The sequence below is a fragment of the Chelonia mydas genome, chromosome 14 (assembly GCF_015237465.2).
Source record: "Chelonia mydas isolate rCheMyd1 chromosome 14, rCheMyd1.pri.v2, whole genome shotgun sequence".
In the NCBI taxonomy this organism is placed as follows: domain Eukaryota; kingdom Metazoa; phylum Chordata; order Testudines; family Cheloniidae; genus Chelonia; species Chelonia mydas.
The window spans coordinates 290,017-306,121 of record NC_051254.2 but is presented as its reverse complement, the minus strand read 5'-3'; the positions used below and the strand labels follow the sequence as shown (position 1 = coordinate 306,121).

Here is a 16,105-nt window from a genome sequence, read left to right as displayed (position 1 = left end):
GGGGAAAAAAATGAAATAAAATAAAATCCGAAGTCAAATCATTTCGTTCTGTTTGTTTCCTATAATTGCTGTTCAGAACCTGCCATCTCTGCTCTCCAGCGACTGGAGCTTAGGATCTTTAAAGAAGTTGATCAAGTGATAGATAAAAGTTTAGAGTATCCCAATGCATTGACAACGTTACCCTCCCTGCCTGCTGACCCCAAGAAAGGCTGGTTTGGCCAAACTGTGCCTTTCCCACTTTGTTTATGAACAGCATTATGTACAGAAGCCACAGGCATTTCATCGTCTCAGGAAGGACTCATCCATTTCTCCATTCCCACCGCTAAAATCCTTTGTCCCTGGCTTGATTATTTCTCCCACTTGCAGCCTCCTCCTCCTCCCTGGCCCTAGCCTTGTTCTCCTGTAATCTGCCCACCACCTCCATACCCAGACTTCCTCATGTTCTGCCCTGCCTTTTAGGCTGTGCACAGTACAGATCTTGCCTATTCCTTCACCCTCACCCCTATCTGATGCCCTCCTCACCTCCTTTACTTTGCCTAAGCTACAGAGCTAACTGCTCCCTTTGTGAGTCTTCCCCCAACCACACATCTGTGGGCCAGTTTCTACACTGCCCTCCATCAAGTGACCGTGTAAACAAGCAAAAAACTCCCAGAGTAGCACACCTCTTTTCCAGAAGGTCTTCCCACCATCATCCTCTTCTCAGAAGAGTACCAACTACTCCGACCCAGACCTCAAGCACTAAGTCTGCATGCTGAGCCTCGCTGCCCAGTCACACCATGTTCATGGATTCCAGTTTCCCCACGTACCATACATGGCCCCTTCCTGGATGAGAAAGCTATGTCTTCATGTCTGTGTAAGTACCTACCACACACTGGATACTATACTATTACTATTGCCAAACTGCTATTACTCATCAGCATTACAGAGTCCTCAAACACTTACCTTTTAAGTCAAAGAAGTAGGAAATTCGGTTGGCAAACATAGCACGCTGGCAGCCGGTCATACTGTAACCCAGCAGCTGTTCAGGGTCTTGGCTAAATGCTTCACCAGCTTCTGATCCACTCACACCTATCCACACACCTGTGTCTGTGCCACGTAGGGCAGCTGGATTAATACCTGAGAGGACATCAGAAGGCAGATTATACACCAAGCACAATCTCAAATTGAAGGACAAAACTAGCAAGATTAGGTACATTTGGCACCAGAGGTTTTGCAGCCATTCCATGATTATGGAACAGCATAGTTCTCTCCCTGCACTGATTTGCCAAATGCTTAATTCCCTCCTCTGCCAGCCTCTGAGATATTCTCAGATGGTGATTATTTCAGGTACACCTCCCCAACTCATGGACCTCACTGATCTCACAGCAGAGGTCCACCAGAACTTGATGTCAGCCTCAGTGCAGCTAGCTGGGATGGCATCTCTATAATCAGTCCCATACTGTTTGAGTGTTGTGTAGAAATAGAGCAGACTGCATGGAATGTGGGGTTTAGATGCTGACCAGGTGGGTGTATATACACTGGTAAGAGAGTTCTGTGCAGGAGAAGGGAGTAGGTAGAAGGGCAGAAACATCTAGCGCCCAGGAATTATGGAAAGGCATTGGAGGACTATTAGAACCCAAGTTCTATAACCCAGATTACAGTCTGAGTCTACACTGCAAAGTGGGCAGGTTAAGCCCAAGTTTAAGTGAAACAAGGGTGCTAACCTATACTCCCCAGCCAGTTAAGCAAGCCCAGTTTCAAACCATACATAAACCCAAGTAATAAGGTTTGTGTGTGGATGGTAGGGAGCTTGAACTAAAATTTAGGAAAAAAGCCCTGGTTAGCTCTGCAGTGAAGACATATTTTAAAGAGACTAAAAGTAAGTCCCAGAGAACAAGAGCTGAAACATGTATGTGGTTGAAGGGTAAGGAAGGAAAGGGCCTGAGTGTGTGGGGATTTGAAGTACAGTTGTTTTAAAAAGGGAGAAAGACACCTAATCACTAGCAAGGAAAATAAAATAAACACATCTTTAAGGCCTTAAAAAGATGTCAATATTTTACAAGACATCTGCAAGTGTTCTAGAGAGCCACAGAACATACATGGCAGAATCCTCAAGTCTTGACTCAACAAACAGAAATAAAACCTTTTGATAACATAGAACCAGGAGTCCTGCAGAATGAGGTGCAGTGACAGAGCATCCAGATGCCTTCTTTCACCTCCTCTCCTACTTTTCTCCTTCAATACTGAGGCCAGGAAGGGCCTTGACAGTGAAAGGCCAACTCCTCTTCTGCTGGGCCTATGGCGCCAGCCTCAATCACCCACTTGTTACATTTTCAAACAGGCACATTCGTGCTCTCTCATATGCTGCCACTCATGTTTGGGAGGAGCTGCCTGTAAACACCCACAAAACTAACTCATTGTCCTCCTTATAATTCTCTCGTTTGTGAAACCTACAACATAAACGAACAACATCTGGGCTGCTGGTGTGCAGAGACCAATGCCTATAATGATGACCAGTAATGTCTCATTGTTCCCCTGTAGTCTGTCTGTATCCATCTGTTGTCTTGTCAGCTCTCTGGACAGGGACCATCTTTTTGTTGTGTTTGTACAGCACCTAGCACAATGGGGTCCTGGACCATAATTGGGGCTCTTAGGCATAGTGTTAATACAAATAAATAATAAGAGCTGTAGGTGGAAAGGTTTCAGAGTAGCAGCCGTGTTAGTCTGTATCCGCAGATACAGGTGGAAAGTTTCTGGTGTCTCGAGGACTGTTCCTGGCTGTGTCACACTGGGAATCATTTTTAAAACACTAAATCCATTCAATTTTAGAGAAAAAGCTTTTTTAAAAGAATAGATATCATTAAAATTTCTAAAGGTTCCAGATACTGGCAGGGATGGAACAAGGGAAGGCAACAATTTTTGAGAACTAATTTCCTGAGTAAGAGAATTATGGAAGTTGAATCCAATTCCACATATTTTCTCTGGACTAAGTAGATACCCAGAAACACATCACTGTACATTCTGCCATTCTTTTGGAACTTTTAATGAGGATTAATTTTAATTCCTCCTTCCCTTCCCCACCCCCAATCATCTTCGCTACCCTAGAAACTGGAACATCTCCATTTTAGCAGAATATAATGGAAATAGGGCAATGGGAAAATTTTTCTGGATGCAGAGGGTTCAGCAAACTACGATCAAGAGAACATGGCAGTTCAAGCATTACAGAAGCATTAAGCTGCTCCACGTGGACCCCAGATAGACATTTCTATCCATTTTAGAGATATTTCCTAAACCTGACCCCAGGGAAGAGAACTTATTTTTGAAGTATTACCTGTTCCAGGTCTCTTCTCTCTACTGTCAAAGCCCTAGAATTCTCAGACTCTATATGAAAGTTCTACTTAGACATGTGCAAGACTCTCCTCAAAATCTCAGACACACTAAAATCCAGTTTTACCTATTCAGTTGTTCAGCTGCTTACCTCCATCCAAAATGGCTTCATAAGACGCTTCCAATAGTAAGCGGAGCTGAGGGTCCATTGTGTGAGCTTGTTTGGGGTGAACCCCAAAAAAAGAGGCATCAAATTTGCTGATGTCCTTGAGTTTCCCATTTCTCCTGGGCAGCCCATAAAGTCCTGAAGAGAAAAAACATTTAACTAAAGACAACTTCAATGTAAAATGTGTTTACTAGGTAGGAGACCATCGTATGACAAGGTGTAATCTGGAATCACATGCCAGTTGTAAGTATTCTGAACGTCATGTCCTATTTCTACATTTCAGCACCAGACTGACAAGGTATCTACTTTTCCCACCTTCTCAGTACCCTTTTAAGAATAATTGTAAGAAGAGTAAAGTTCCTGATGAAACTTCTCCATACTAAACCCCACTGGCTGCTATTTCTGGCTTTGCTAAGCAAACTCATGCTCTGGCAAGTTTTGACAAATAAACAAGCAGCTTTTGCAACACAGTTTGTGTCTCGTGAGTAGTGCCAGTTCATCACCAGATAGAAACACAGAAGCCACTTTCCACATCTGCAGATCAAGAGCTTTCAGTTGTGTCTGGCATGTACATATCCATTCAGTTAGAAAAAGGGTTTTCAATGGACAACCAGACAGCCAAGAACATTATAACAAGGATATAAGTCAAAAGACTGAGGTGATCTTGCTACTCCCAAATCCCACAGAGATCCCATCCAATACCCAGCAAACAGCTGTGTCAGTCTCATTGCTGCCTGATGCTAATAGCAGCTAGACACCATTGCTGGTGCATGAGCGTTGAAACTGCACTGCTATAAAATACTTTCTTCTGTAAGGCAGCACCATGAAGTTTATTTGGTTAACACTCTGACACAGGCCGCAATAGAGTGGATATAGGTTGGAATCTTATAAAAGCAGGAGATAAAAGCCAGGAAATTCAGGGACATCAGAAATGAGCTCAAACTCTGGCAGGGTTTTCCTGCTTATGAGGGCTCTTTTCCTTGAACACTTGAGCTCATCTGGAGAGCTCAGACCCCAAGTGCAGACAATCTCAGGGCTCACCTGGCTTCCACCTCCGATCATCTTCTGTGACCATGTCCACTCCATTGAATAAATTCTCCCAGAACTCTTGCATGTTCTCTGATTCTGGCAGCTTTCCTGCCATGCCTGCAATCACCACGTCCTCCATCTCCTAACTTCTCTCTGGAAAAGGAATTTACAAAAGTCTGATCCACAAATCAACTAGCTGAGTGAACATTCATGCAAAGAACACATTGTGTTGCCCAACATGCTGAGGAAGGGAGGAGGCAGTACCCAAATGTACACTGTAAGAAGTTAGATCCTCCCCTACATTGGAACGGTCTATGGAGTCCATAGGTACAAAAAAACAAAAAACAACAAAAAAAGGGGGGGGGGCCGCACTGCTCCTCTCAAGCAAATAAGAGCAGGATTTGCAAAGAGAAGAAAAAATAAATACATAAAAATTACCTCCCTCCCTGCCCAACAGACACTAAGAGGCTCTGATGATCTCTACTTCCTAGGCCACAATCAGGGGATGGGAAAATACCCCCTCCCTTTTGAAGAGTCATTTATTGAATGCTACCAGCATGCTTCAAGGTGTGCAAACTGACGAAGACACGGTTCCTACTGCAAGCAGCTTACAATCCACGGCCCTGATCCTGAAATGGGATGTGATCCGTGCAAGCTGACTGCTGTGCTTGAATGGAGTACCAATGAAGTATTTCTACACAGATCATACTGAAGAATCCGACTGTGTATTTGACACAGTCAACATAGGTTTTAGGTGCAATTATATGTTAAAAACTGTCAATGCACTATTAATAACTAGATAATGGGCTCAAAATCCATCTCCAGAAACAGGGAGTTGGCAGGCTGATCTGAAGTAGTAACATGAAATTAGAGAAGGAGGAGCTTCCCCCCCCCACCCCCGGACAGCTTCAAATAGACAGAAAGGATGGTCAGCCTTGAAGTTAAGGGAATAGACGGATTCAGGAGATTAGGTACTTGAAGGCTGTGAACTCTACTTAAAACAACTTAACTAATAGCTATAGACAAATACCCTGTAGGGTCAATGGGTGGGATTTTCAAAAAAAAAACACCACCACACCTAATGACTTAGAAGCACAAAGGCCACTGAAAACCAAACCTTGAATCTCAATGGGATGTGTGCTCCTAGAACACTTAGGAAGATCCCATCTAGTAGTGTTGGTTCTTGATCACCCTTTCCATGGTTATAGTGCCAATAGTTGCCCAGTATGGCAAAAGTCATTTTTGTTCACTTACACTTGCCTATTATTATTGCACCTGGAGTTGTCTTCTTATTTTAAATAAAACTGAAATCCAAGAAGTTCTCTATGAAAAAAGCAGAGAATTCTGGTTTTGCTGATGATGCTTTCTCCTCATTGACAGAGAGATGGTATATGTATGAACACAGCTCAGAAAGGCCTTTGATTCAGAATTTTTTGGACACCTTTGCCAACTATTTCAGAAACTCTTACGAAATTGACACCTCTAAGCAAACTGGTTTTGTGAAATTGAGGCTTCTGAGCAAAGCCATTCAAATGGGTTTCTCTTCTCTCCGGGCACTTTATTCTGTTGCCCAGACAGAACCGCACTTCCCAAATAACTGGAAGCAATCTTGTAGATTGGTACACTATTTTAGAGCAGATCCTGGAATTGATCAGCAGATGCAGAGAGCATTAATCTCCTACAAAAAGCTCAGCCCTCTTGGTTGCAGGGTTTTTGATGATGCCTGGCCAAACACACAAACATCATCACAGGAACATATTCAGATCTCATTTACATGAGCATAAGTCAGCAGTAACTCCACAGAGGTCAGTAAAGTTACTCCAGACTTATATTTGTGTAACCAAAGCACAAATCTTACCCATAGAAATGGAACTGGCTTATTAGCTCATCAAGTCCACCCCCTCTGGGAGAAAAAAAACCAGAATTGCTCCTAACCGGACATTTTCAACTTTCCAGCCTACTGTAAAATGCCTCGGACAACGGAAATTCCACTGCTTCCCTGGAAAACACTACTACAAATTAACTGATCATGTAATGAGGGAGTTGGGATTCCCACTTCAGTAGGCATTGTATCATGCCCTTTATGAGAAAAGCCAGTGACAATATGCCAATGAAGTATGTTCAACAAGAGATTTTTCATTATTTCCATTCACAAAACCTAGCAAGTCAGTTTTATTATTTGTATTACCACAGTGCCTAAGAGCTCTAGTCAAGGACGAGGACCCCACTGTGCTAGGCACCGTACAAACACAGAACAAAGAGACCGACCCTTCCCCAGAGACTTTACAACTTAAGTATAAACACAAGAAACTACAGATAGACAGGGAAGTACCAAAAAAGGACAGTCAGCGTGATAGATCTAGTGGTCTCAGCCATTAGCAGCCCAATCAACATCATCCATTTTTTCGTTGGCATCAAGGAAAAAGACTTTTCAGGAGGATAAAGTAACTTTGGAAACACTGACAGAGAGCTCCTCCTAGGCGTGAGTGGCACTGAGAGAGAAAGCACAAAGGGGTTTGTTTGAAAATTTAACCAGTCGCAGAAGCTGGCTGGCATGCCTGACCCATTGGAGGCAGGAGATGACATCTCAATAGTGAATGAAATGATAGGCGGGGCTAGGCCATGAAGGGCCTTGAACATGAAGACAAGCAGCTTATGTTTGATGCAACAGAGGAGAGCATGGGGATGCAAAGAGACATGGTCAAATCTTTGTAGCAGCATTATGAATGTATATGTGCGGGGCAAAATTGCATGTGTCAAGGTCAGAGAGAAGGATGTTGCAGTAGGAAAGGCCATATCTTAGATGTTACACAGAAAGCTTCAAGCTTTAGAAACAGTCTGGATGTGAGAACCTAGAAAGAGCTCTGAGTCAAAGAGGACACCCACATTATGGGCCAGAAGGGACAGGCCAGATGGTGGTGTTGTCCAGTGATTGAAAAAGGAGGGGGAGGCCTCTAGACCCCTGTTTTGGCCACGTTGAGACTGACCTGTCAGCTAGACATGCATGAGGAGATATCAGAGAGACAGGTCAAAATTTTAATTTAGACAGAAGGAGACAAGTGTGGAGTAGAGAGCTAGATTTGCAAACTGTCTGAACAGAGTTGCTAGTTGAATCTGTGGATGAGGTTACCCAGACCAAGGTGTAGAGGGAGCAAAAAGGAGACAAAAGGACAGAGCCCTGTGTAACCCCCATAGAAAGTTGTGGAGCGAAGAGGAGGGATTAGAAGAATCCTCCAAAGGAGTGATTAGAGAGGTACTAGGCGAACCAGGAGAGAACAGAGTTGTAGAAGCCAAGAGAGGACAAGATTTCAATAAGAAGAGTGTGATGGATTGTATCAGAGGTGGCTGACAGATCAAGGAGGATGAGGATGGAGTAGTGGTTCTGAGCTTTGTCTAGAAAGAGATCATTAGAGATTTTGGCAAGAGCAGTTTCAGTGGTGTGCAAGGGGCGGAAGCTGGATTGTACAGAGTTTAGGATGGAACTGGAGGAGCAGCACAGCAGAGAGCAGGTTCAATGAAGTTAGAGATGAAAGGGAGAAGGAGTGGTAGTTAAAGAGGAAAATAGGGTCAAGGGTTAGTTTTTTTTTAAGACGGGAGAGAGAGCAGAGCATATTTGTATTGTGAGGGGAGAGAGCCAGAGGAGAGTGGGCACGATGGAGGTCAAAATATGGGGTCACTGGGGCAAGTGGAGGAGTTAGATGAGGAGAGCAGAGGAAAAACTTCTGCACTTGTGAAGGGGGGGGGGGGGGGGGAGAGATTTGTAGGAAGGGAGGGGGAAGCACCACTGTATTTTGTCAATCTTTGCTTGGAGGCAGCCAGTGAGATTCCATGCAGAGTGAGAAGTGGAGGCAAGAGGTAGGAAGGGTTTGAGGAGTGTTAGGAGGCAAAAGAGCAGCTGGGATCAAAGGCATAGGATTCAACTACATTGGAGAAGTAGAGCTCTTTAGCTCAGAAGATGGCAGAACTGAAGGAGGAAAGAACAGACTGGTTGTGGAGGAAGTCGGCTGGTCACAGGGTTTCCACCAGAGACTATTTGCAGTGCAAGAGTAGGAGCAGAGGAAGTGGATGTTAGTGACAAGCAAAGGCTAAGGGATGGCAGGGTGGACAATGCAATGGAAGAATGGGGGGAAAGAATTAAATGTGGAGCAGAGTGAACCATGGAGAAAAATCAACAACCATCTCAATGGAAGACAGGACAGGGAGGAGAGATCTGAGAGAAGACAAGAAATCAGCAGTGCTGGTGGACTGGAAATCACAGAAAACCCAAATGCGTGAAAGAAGCCAATGCTGGGGAAACTCAGCAACAGAGTGAGCAGCATCTGCCTAAGGTTGGGAAATCCCTCTCTGAATACTCTATAGCACAGATAAACAAGGTGAAAGGAAGAGGCCCATACCAGAAAGACAGACAAACCCAGAAGAGACAACTAAGTGAGCCACCTCAAGATGCAGAGTCAGAATATTTTGCTTTGGAAAGGATCTCATTAACTCTAAAGCATCCCCAATAGTCAAGGCTAGCTTGGATGCCCCTCTATATCCAGTTACAGCTCATTCTCAACCTTCCTTGGCACCTTGTTCCATCACTCTACTGTTCTGAAAAGTTTCCCAACGTTATTAATACAGCACCATAGTTATGTATGGCAATTTACACAACAAGTTGCCCCAAAGCATTCGCAGTCTAATTTGGACAAAGTGGTGCATCCACATTTAAAAAGTTTAGAGTGGGGCAGAGGCCAGGAATGAGAATGCATTAGTTCTACATTAAGGGACACATAGGATAGTAAAATAGGGGGAGAATACCTCGTGCATTCCCCCCACCCCAATGCTGTACTTACCTTTAGATTAAACATAATAAGTGATGACAACAAATTAAATATGGGAAGATGAGGGAAGAACAAGGGTGACAAATATGATTAGGCAGTTTCTCAGGTTTGTTAATGCCATCTTCATGGGTCTAATTGAGGGTCTGATTTCCCCGCCTTCCATCTTAAATCTATGACTTTTTGTTCAGATCTTTTGTTCCAGTGAAGAGGTGTCTAGAAGACGTGAGCGTAACATACTTTGTCAATCTCTGACATTTTGGCATACTTTACTCTGACCCTGACATTGTTACTCTAAACTCTTACCAAACAGCCTGTTATTTTTATAAAAGCACTACTCTAATCTGAACAGTTGTCCAATAGAAGCCTCACCACTGATGAGAATTACCATCTCACTTGATTTACACAATTTTTTTTGCAACAGTGTTGTATTGCTGACTCATTCAGCTTGTCATCCATAATAATCAACCATTTTTTCTTGGTACTACTGACTAGTACACACTATTTTATCATTTCATATTTGTACTTTGGTTATTTGCTTCCTATATTAACCTCTATACAGTTGTTTTATTGATTTCAGTCCTTTTCTCAAATATATCAAGTTCATACTATATTTTAATCTTGTTCTCCATGTATTTGATCCCGGCTAGTTTCGTACTGGCCAAGTGTTACTAACATGCTCAGTTACAAATGAAGATACCAAGCTCTTCTGGATCTAGAACAGACCCTTATAAGAACCTCTCTCACTTAGCACCTCTTCCCAATTCATCATTACTTTGCTCCATGTTTGCACCTGTGTGTCTATTTTTCACTAGTCTCATTTAATCTGTTTCTCTACAAGAATGCATTATGCATTTGTATGACCACTGAGCTTATTATGCTATTTAAGAAAGTGAAAGAAAGCCCTTACTTGGATGCCTGAGCTCTCCCCACTCCGCATACAGCTACAGTGGGAAACCCTCATTTAAGGGTTTCATTTAAGGGTTCCATTATCCCTCTTGGGTACAGTGAAGGGAGAGGGAAGCCCCTACAAAGCCTCCAGATGGCATTTCAATGGCCTTCCAAACTTGATGGGATACTCCTTGCAGAGCTAGTCTCCTGGGGAAGCACACAGAATCCACTGCAGAAATCCCTTGTTCTGCCTGATGCACTATCTTTTATACACATTCAAAATGGGTTCTGTCAAAGTAGCTGTAATCTATGGTCTGATTATATGGATCAAGCCCATCAAAATTAAGACCCTGATCCTGCCATTGACTCACAGACCCCTGCACCAAATTCGAGTTCCATTATCTTCAGTGAGGATGCTCCTGCATGAACCAGTTGCAGGAGCAGGGCCTTACAAATAATCCTTTTCGTAGCCAAGTTTGTGTAACTCCAAAGACATAAAAACTAGATGAATTCCTCTATTTCCCACTCCATCAGTGGCAGGTGCACTGGCAGCAATGGGAGTTCCTATAGGAATCTGTAGGAGAATTGGTTCCTATATACAAGTGGCATTTTCTCTGTGACTTTGCCAAAGTTTACTTCATTAGGGATATTAGCAAAAGATTTGCTTTTACTTCCAAGTTTTACTACATGCAAACCCAGATTTTCCAATATTTGATTTTAAATAAATATATGATCCCATTTCTAAAATTTATTTCCCTAGAACTTCAATTGTAGAAAAGTTTTTTTTTTAAAATGCCTACTTCTCAAAGATCTTTGTAAAAGACAGCAAAACTAAAAATCAAGGTGTACTTGTATTTGGGCTATTTTAGCTAATGTTCAGTTTCCCAGCCACTGTTAAACTGGATTTGTTATTGCTAAATCTAATACTGCACAGAATTTTTATTGTCTCTGTTGAGAGACTGGATTTGTTCCTTTTCTTAGGAAGAATGCCTTCGATTGCTTGATAAAACATGGAAAAAACCACACGGTGCTTCCATATCTTAAAAGAAAAAAAAAAAAAAAAACTATTCTGAGTGTAAAAAGAAAAGGGAGTACTTGTGGCACCTTAGAGACTAACCAATTTATGTGAGCATAAGCTTTCGTGAGCTACAGCTCACTTCATCGGATGCATTCATTGGAAGCTCACGAAAGCTTATGCTCAAATAAATTGGTTAGTCTCTAAGGTGCCACAAGTACTCCTTTTCTTTTTGCGGATACAGACTAACACGGCTGCTACTCTGAAACCTGTTATTTTGAGTGTTTTTATCATGAATGGATATATTCACTACTGGCTTTTGAGTCTGCATTATGATTATAGTGTTGTAAATGCCTAGATTATCAGGAAGTGGTGCTAGCTTCCCTAAATTCGTCCAGATTTAATTCCCAAAACCATTGCACTGTAAAAACATCATTTTAAACGTGTACCTGCACACTTACCTCCCAGGTGAGGCCATCATCTCACATCCTTCAGCTAAATCGACCCTTGGTGGGAGTTTTCAGAATCCTTTACTGGGGACACTGACTTTCATGTAAGCTAGTCTCATTTCCTGAAGCCCTTGAAGAAGCGTTGCTAGTTTTCAGTACATCCCAAGAAGTTTAGAACTCCAAGGAGAGGCTGAAGACCTGACTGGATCTCTATAAACCCAGCTCAGGGGTTTGCTTACAACACTATTATTCTTAGAATAAAGAGAGACGAACCAATACATCTGCTAATGGTTATGGCTGAATTAACAAAACGGGCTGAGTTTTAGGGACCTTCTGCCTCCTATAATATAATATCTCAAACATCAGATGTTACCTTGTGATATCTAGGAGACCCTAAATTTCTTGGCTTTAAGGCTTCTGTAACTCCTACCTCTGGTACTTTAAAACCACCAATAAAAAGCCTATCTTCTTCCTGTTTTTAATATTATCCATGCATGCAGCTAGTTTTAAATAGCTAAAATTACATAACTACTAAATTAGTACTACTAAATTACATAACTACAGGATAGAGGGGGGGAAAGGGGATGGGTGTAAGACTCCCATTAGGTGGGGCAGATGACAGACTATACTTTCAGACCAAACGAAAGTCTACATGGAAAGCAAATATTGATCTAAACTTTAAGTAAATTTCTCTTTAGATACTGGCTATCAGAAAAGAAATTAAATATTTCAGTTCCAATGTCCAAATGAATAAAGTCTCTGAAGTGCCACAAAGGATATGCCAGGGAGTATGTTTTAATCAAAGGTTGGTTTCAGAGTAGCAGCCGTGTTAGTCTGTATTCGCAAAAAGAGAAAGGAGGACTTGTGGCACCTTAGAGACTAACCAATTTATTTGGGCATAAGCTTTCGTGAGCTACGGCTCACTTCATCGGATGCATTCAGCTTATGCTCAAATAAATGTGTTAGTCTCTAATGTGCCACAAGTCCTCCTTTTCTTTTTGTTTTAATCAATGTTATTTATCTATTGTTCTTAGTCCCCTTTGCATGTATTAATACATGTACAGCTGTTAATTATTCAAGGGTGAGAAAGCTAAGGAGCAAAAGAAAAAAAAAATGTTTTCCCTCTCTGCATCTGCTTGTGAAACAGGCTTTACCGTGTGTAACTGTCTTCACTGCCCGATATCAAAATGGCTGGATGCAGAACATTCACAATGCAGCAAGGGCTCAGCCTCCATCTCCCCTCTTCCACGCTGCTACCTCACGTTTGGTGAATAGCTCCAAAATCAAAGCTCTGAAGCAAGCTTCACTTCGAATATAGATAATCAAATGCACTTAATCATTTAATTTTACTTCACGTTTTTTGAAATCTTTAAACAAAATTAAACTGTATTACTGTACGAACATTTCAATAAGTAAAAGCTTCTCAGCTAGCTATGAATAGTCAACTAATTTGGGAGGGGAAAGGGACGGATACTGCAGGAGGCAGTGCAGTGTTTATTCAGAACATTATCTCTAAGATGACCACTGACTCTCCAAAGAAGACTACTCCAGCGCTTCACCGCCTCTCTCTATAGATTGAGATCAGATCCGTGTTACAGTCAAACCTTTCACCGGCATCTACAGCTGGCAAATTCCAATTTATGTTCAGACAAGAATAATTTAGCCGCCTATTTGTACAATCCTATTTACCGAAAGGATCTGGGGAACGTTTACGGAGGAATACAGCCACACACTAAATATACTGATAACTGCATTTGATGCCTCTAACACAGACTTCCCCCGTGATCAGTGGTGCAAGATGGAGCCGAGCCCAACGAGGGGACGGGCCCCGCCACAAACCCGCCGAGAGGCGGCGGCGGGGGGATCCCCTTGTCCGCAGGGGCGAGGAAGGGGCGGCTCAGGCGCGCTGGCCCCCTCGCTGGTCTGGGCAGCCCGAGCCCCGATGCTCTGAGAGAGCCCGGCGGCCGCTTCCGCTCCAGCCCCGGGCTCCTCGCGCTTTCGCCCGTCCTCTCCCCCGAGGCAGCGCGGTCGCTGGCCCAACGCGGCCCCGTCCCAGACCCCGACACCCCGCTGCGGTTACCTGGCTCCCGGCGCCGGTGACCGAAGGGCCCGCGCGGGGCAGAGCGGCTGGAGCCCGGCCTCGGAGCGCGCACTGCCGCGGAGCCGGCCCGTGTCTCGAGGGGGGCCGCCGGAGCCCTGCTCAGCGGCCGTGCGGGGGGTGGGCTGCGGCACGCGGGCGGCGGGCTGCGGGCGGCGCCGGGACGCGGGGCTGTCGCACCGGCCTGCTCCGTGCTCGTGTCGCTGCCTCCCAGCGGCTCCCAGCGCTATTTAAGCAGCCGCCACCTCCGGCGGCCACGCCACATGGGCTGACAGCTTCGCTCCGCGGCGCAGTCCAATGAGAGCCGGGGCTGGGCTCCGAGAGCCGGCTCTGGGGCGATGCCAGCCCTGCCCGCAGGAGCCTCTCCAAAGGGGGCGGCCCCGCGCCGCCCAGCGGAACCTCCCCTCAGGCCGCCGGGACAGGGCTGAAGCCGAGGCGCCGAGCTCCCGGGGGCTATTCTGCGGGCCCCGCCCCCGCGGGTGAAGGGCTCGGCCGCGGCCCGGCGAGGAGGCCGCCGCGGACCCGAATTGGCACGGGAGGGTTTTCACGAACCCGTCCCGGGGGCTCCCTCCCCGCGCTATGCGCCGCGCTGGGAGCGGGGCCAGGCCAGGCGGCCCCCCGGCCAGGCTGCTCCGAGACCCCCGCACCCCGCCGACCGCAGGGGCTGCAGCCGGCCCTGTCTGGGGCCGGAGGAGCTCGGAACGAGCGCGGGGAAAGACGCCCCCAGCGTCTGCCCCTTGTGGTGCGCACACGCGGGGCGGGGCTGGTGCTTTCTACTCGCGGGGCTCTCGCGGGGCTCCCGCGGGGCGGGCCGGGCTGGGCACCCCGCGGCTGCCGGGGAGGCGGGCCTGGGCAGCAGCCGCCGGCGGGGGAGCTCTCCCGCCACGGGCCTCTGCCATTTGCAAGGTAGACGGCGACTGTTTCGGACGCGAAGTCCCCGGCCGAGACCTCCCCTGCGGGGGCGGGCGCGTGGGACGGTGCCGCCTGCGGTGCCTGGGCCTGTGGGGCGTTGCTAGGCGATAGGGTGATGTGATGACTGCACTGAGGGGACGGCTCTGTTTAGGAAATGAAGCCGCTTGTGATGCAAGAAGCGCTTGTGAATTGCGGCTTATTTCAGGTCATTCACCTCGGCAGAGTGTGATCGCTGGAGGTTATTACAGTTCAAACCTGAAAACAGGCACTGGGGGGTGAAACATGCTCCAGGGATGGCGTCGCCCCCCTCGCCCCAGTATACAGCCACGAAAGGCTCTGATCAGTACTCCCCATGGGGAGAAGAGTGGAGTTAGAGAGAGACCTAAAGCCTCCACCCAGCAGAGCCCAGAGTGCCTGTTACTCCTTGAAAATGATCATCCTTCTTCTCCTCCCTGCAGGGACGCGGCTGGTGAGACGAGCTACTTTCGCTCTCACTGAGCCCTGTGTCATGGCTAGGAGCTCGTTAATTTTTGCTTCCTTTTGATCGTCTGTTAGCATTAAGAGCCAGTGAGCTCCTGCTACCTTGGGCAGTCTGGATCCCATGAACATCTGGCGGGTGCCCGCTGCAAGCAGGTGCTCCTTTGGAGCCCTGTGCCAGATTGAAGTCTCATTCCCTTCCAGTTGCCTCCCCGTCCTTCCACCACTCCCAAAACCAACATAGGCTGTAACTCCCCCAACCACCTGCTTCCTTCCAACCTGCTCCTAACTCTTGATCCAAACGGAGTCAGGAAGCACAGCAGAGGGACTGAGGGAGCCGAGGTGTCTCTGGGTCTACAGCCTTAGAATCATAGAATCATAGAATATCAGGGTTGGAAGGGACCCCAGAAGGTCATCTAGTCCAACCTTAGGCTCCCACTATAACTCCTTCCCTAGCTTCAAACTCTGAAAATGAAGGTTACTTGTAACCAGAATTTTTTTAGATGGATTCTGCATATTCATGATCATGGGATGCACTGCCAGTGCAATTCAGAGGGTATACTGTCTCCTAGCAGTCCCCCTTAGAGTGGTCACAGGCCACTCCTATCCACCTCCTCAGACTTCCTGAGCATCTTGAACCTGAGAGTAACAGATTACCAACCTCAAGACATCAAAAATAACATCAGAGTCCCCAAATTCACGATTTTAAAAATATTGGTGTTTTGGATTTTTGAACTCCCCCTGCCCAACACGTACGTACGTACGTACGTGTGTGTGTGTGTGAGAGAGAGAGAGAGAGAAAGAATTAGCATCAGGTGATTTTGGACCATGCTGCATGAGCTCTCATCCCCCACATTTGCACATCCCCTTCCACCAATTAATTCTGCCCCCCAGCCTCCAACTCAATTCTCAAAAAGAAAAGGAGTACTTGTGGCACCTTAGAGA

At 45.8% G+C, this 16,105-nt stretch overlaps 1 protein-coding gene across 1 annotated transcript in view; it reads right to left on the bottom strand.

The window, feature by feature from the left end:
- FASN (fatty acid synthase) overlaps window positions 1-14,332 on the bottom strand; it is an 83,844-nt gene extending 69,512 nt beyond the window's left edge. The window contains 4 exon segments of the mRNA XM_037914136.2: window positions 943-1,116; window positions 3,458-3,610; window positions 4,514-4,654; window positions 13,754-14,332. Coding sequence (XP_037770064.1) covers window positions 943-1,116; window positions 3,458-3,610; window positions 4,514-4,640 — 454 coding nt within the window. The 5' untranslated portion in view covers window positions 4,641-4,654; window positions 13,754-14,332.
- Window positions 14,333-16,105: the final 1,773 nt, after the last annotated feature.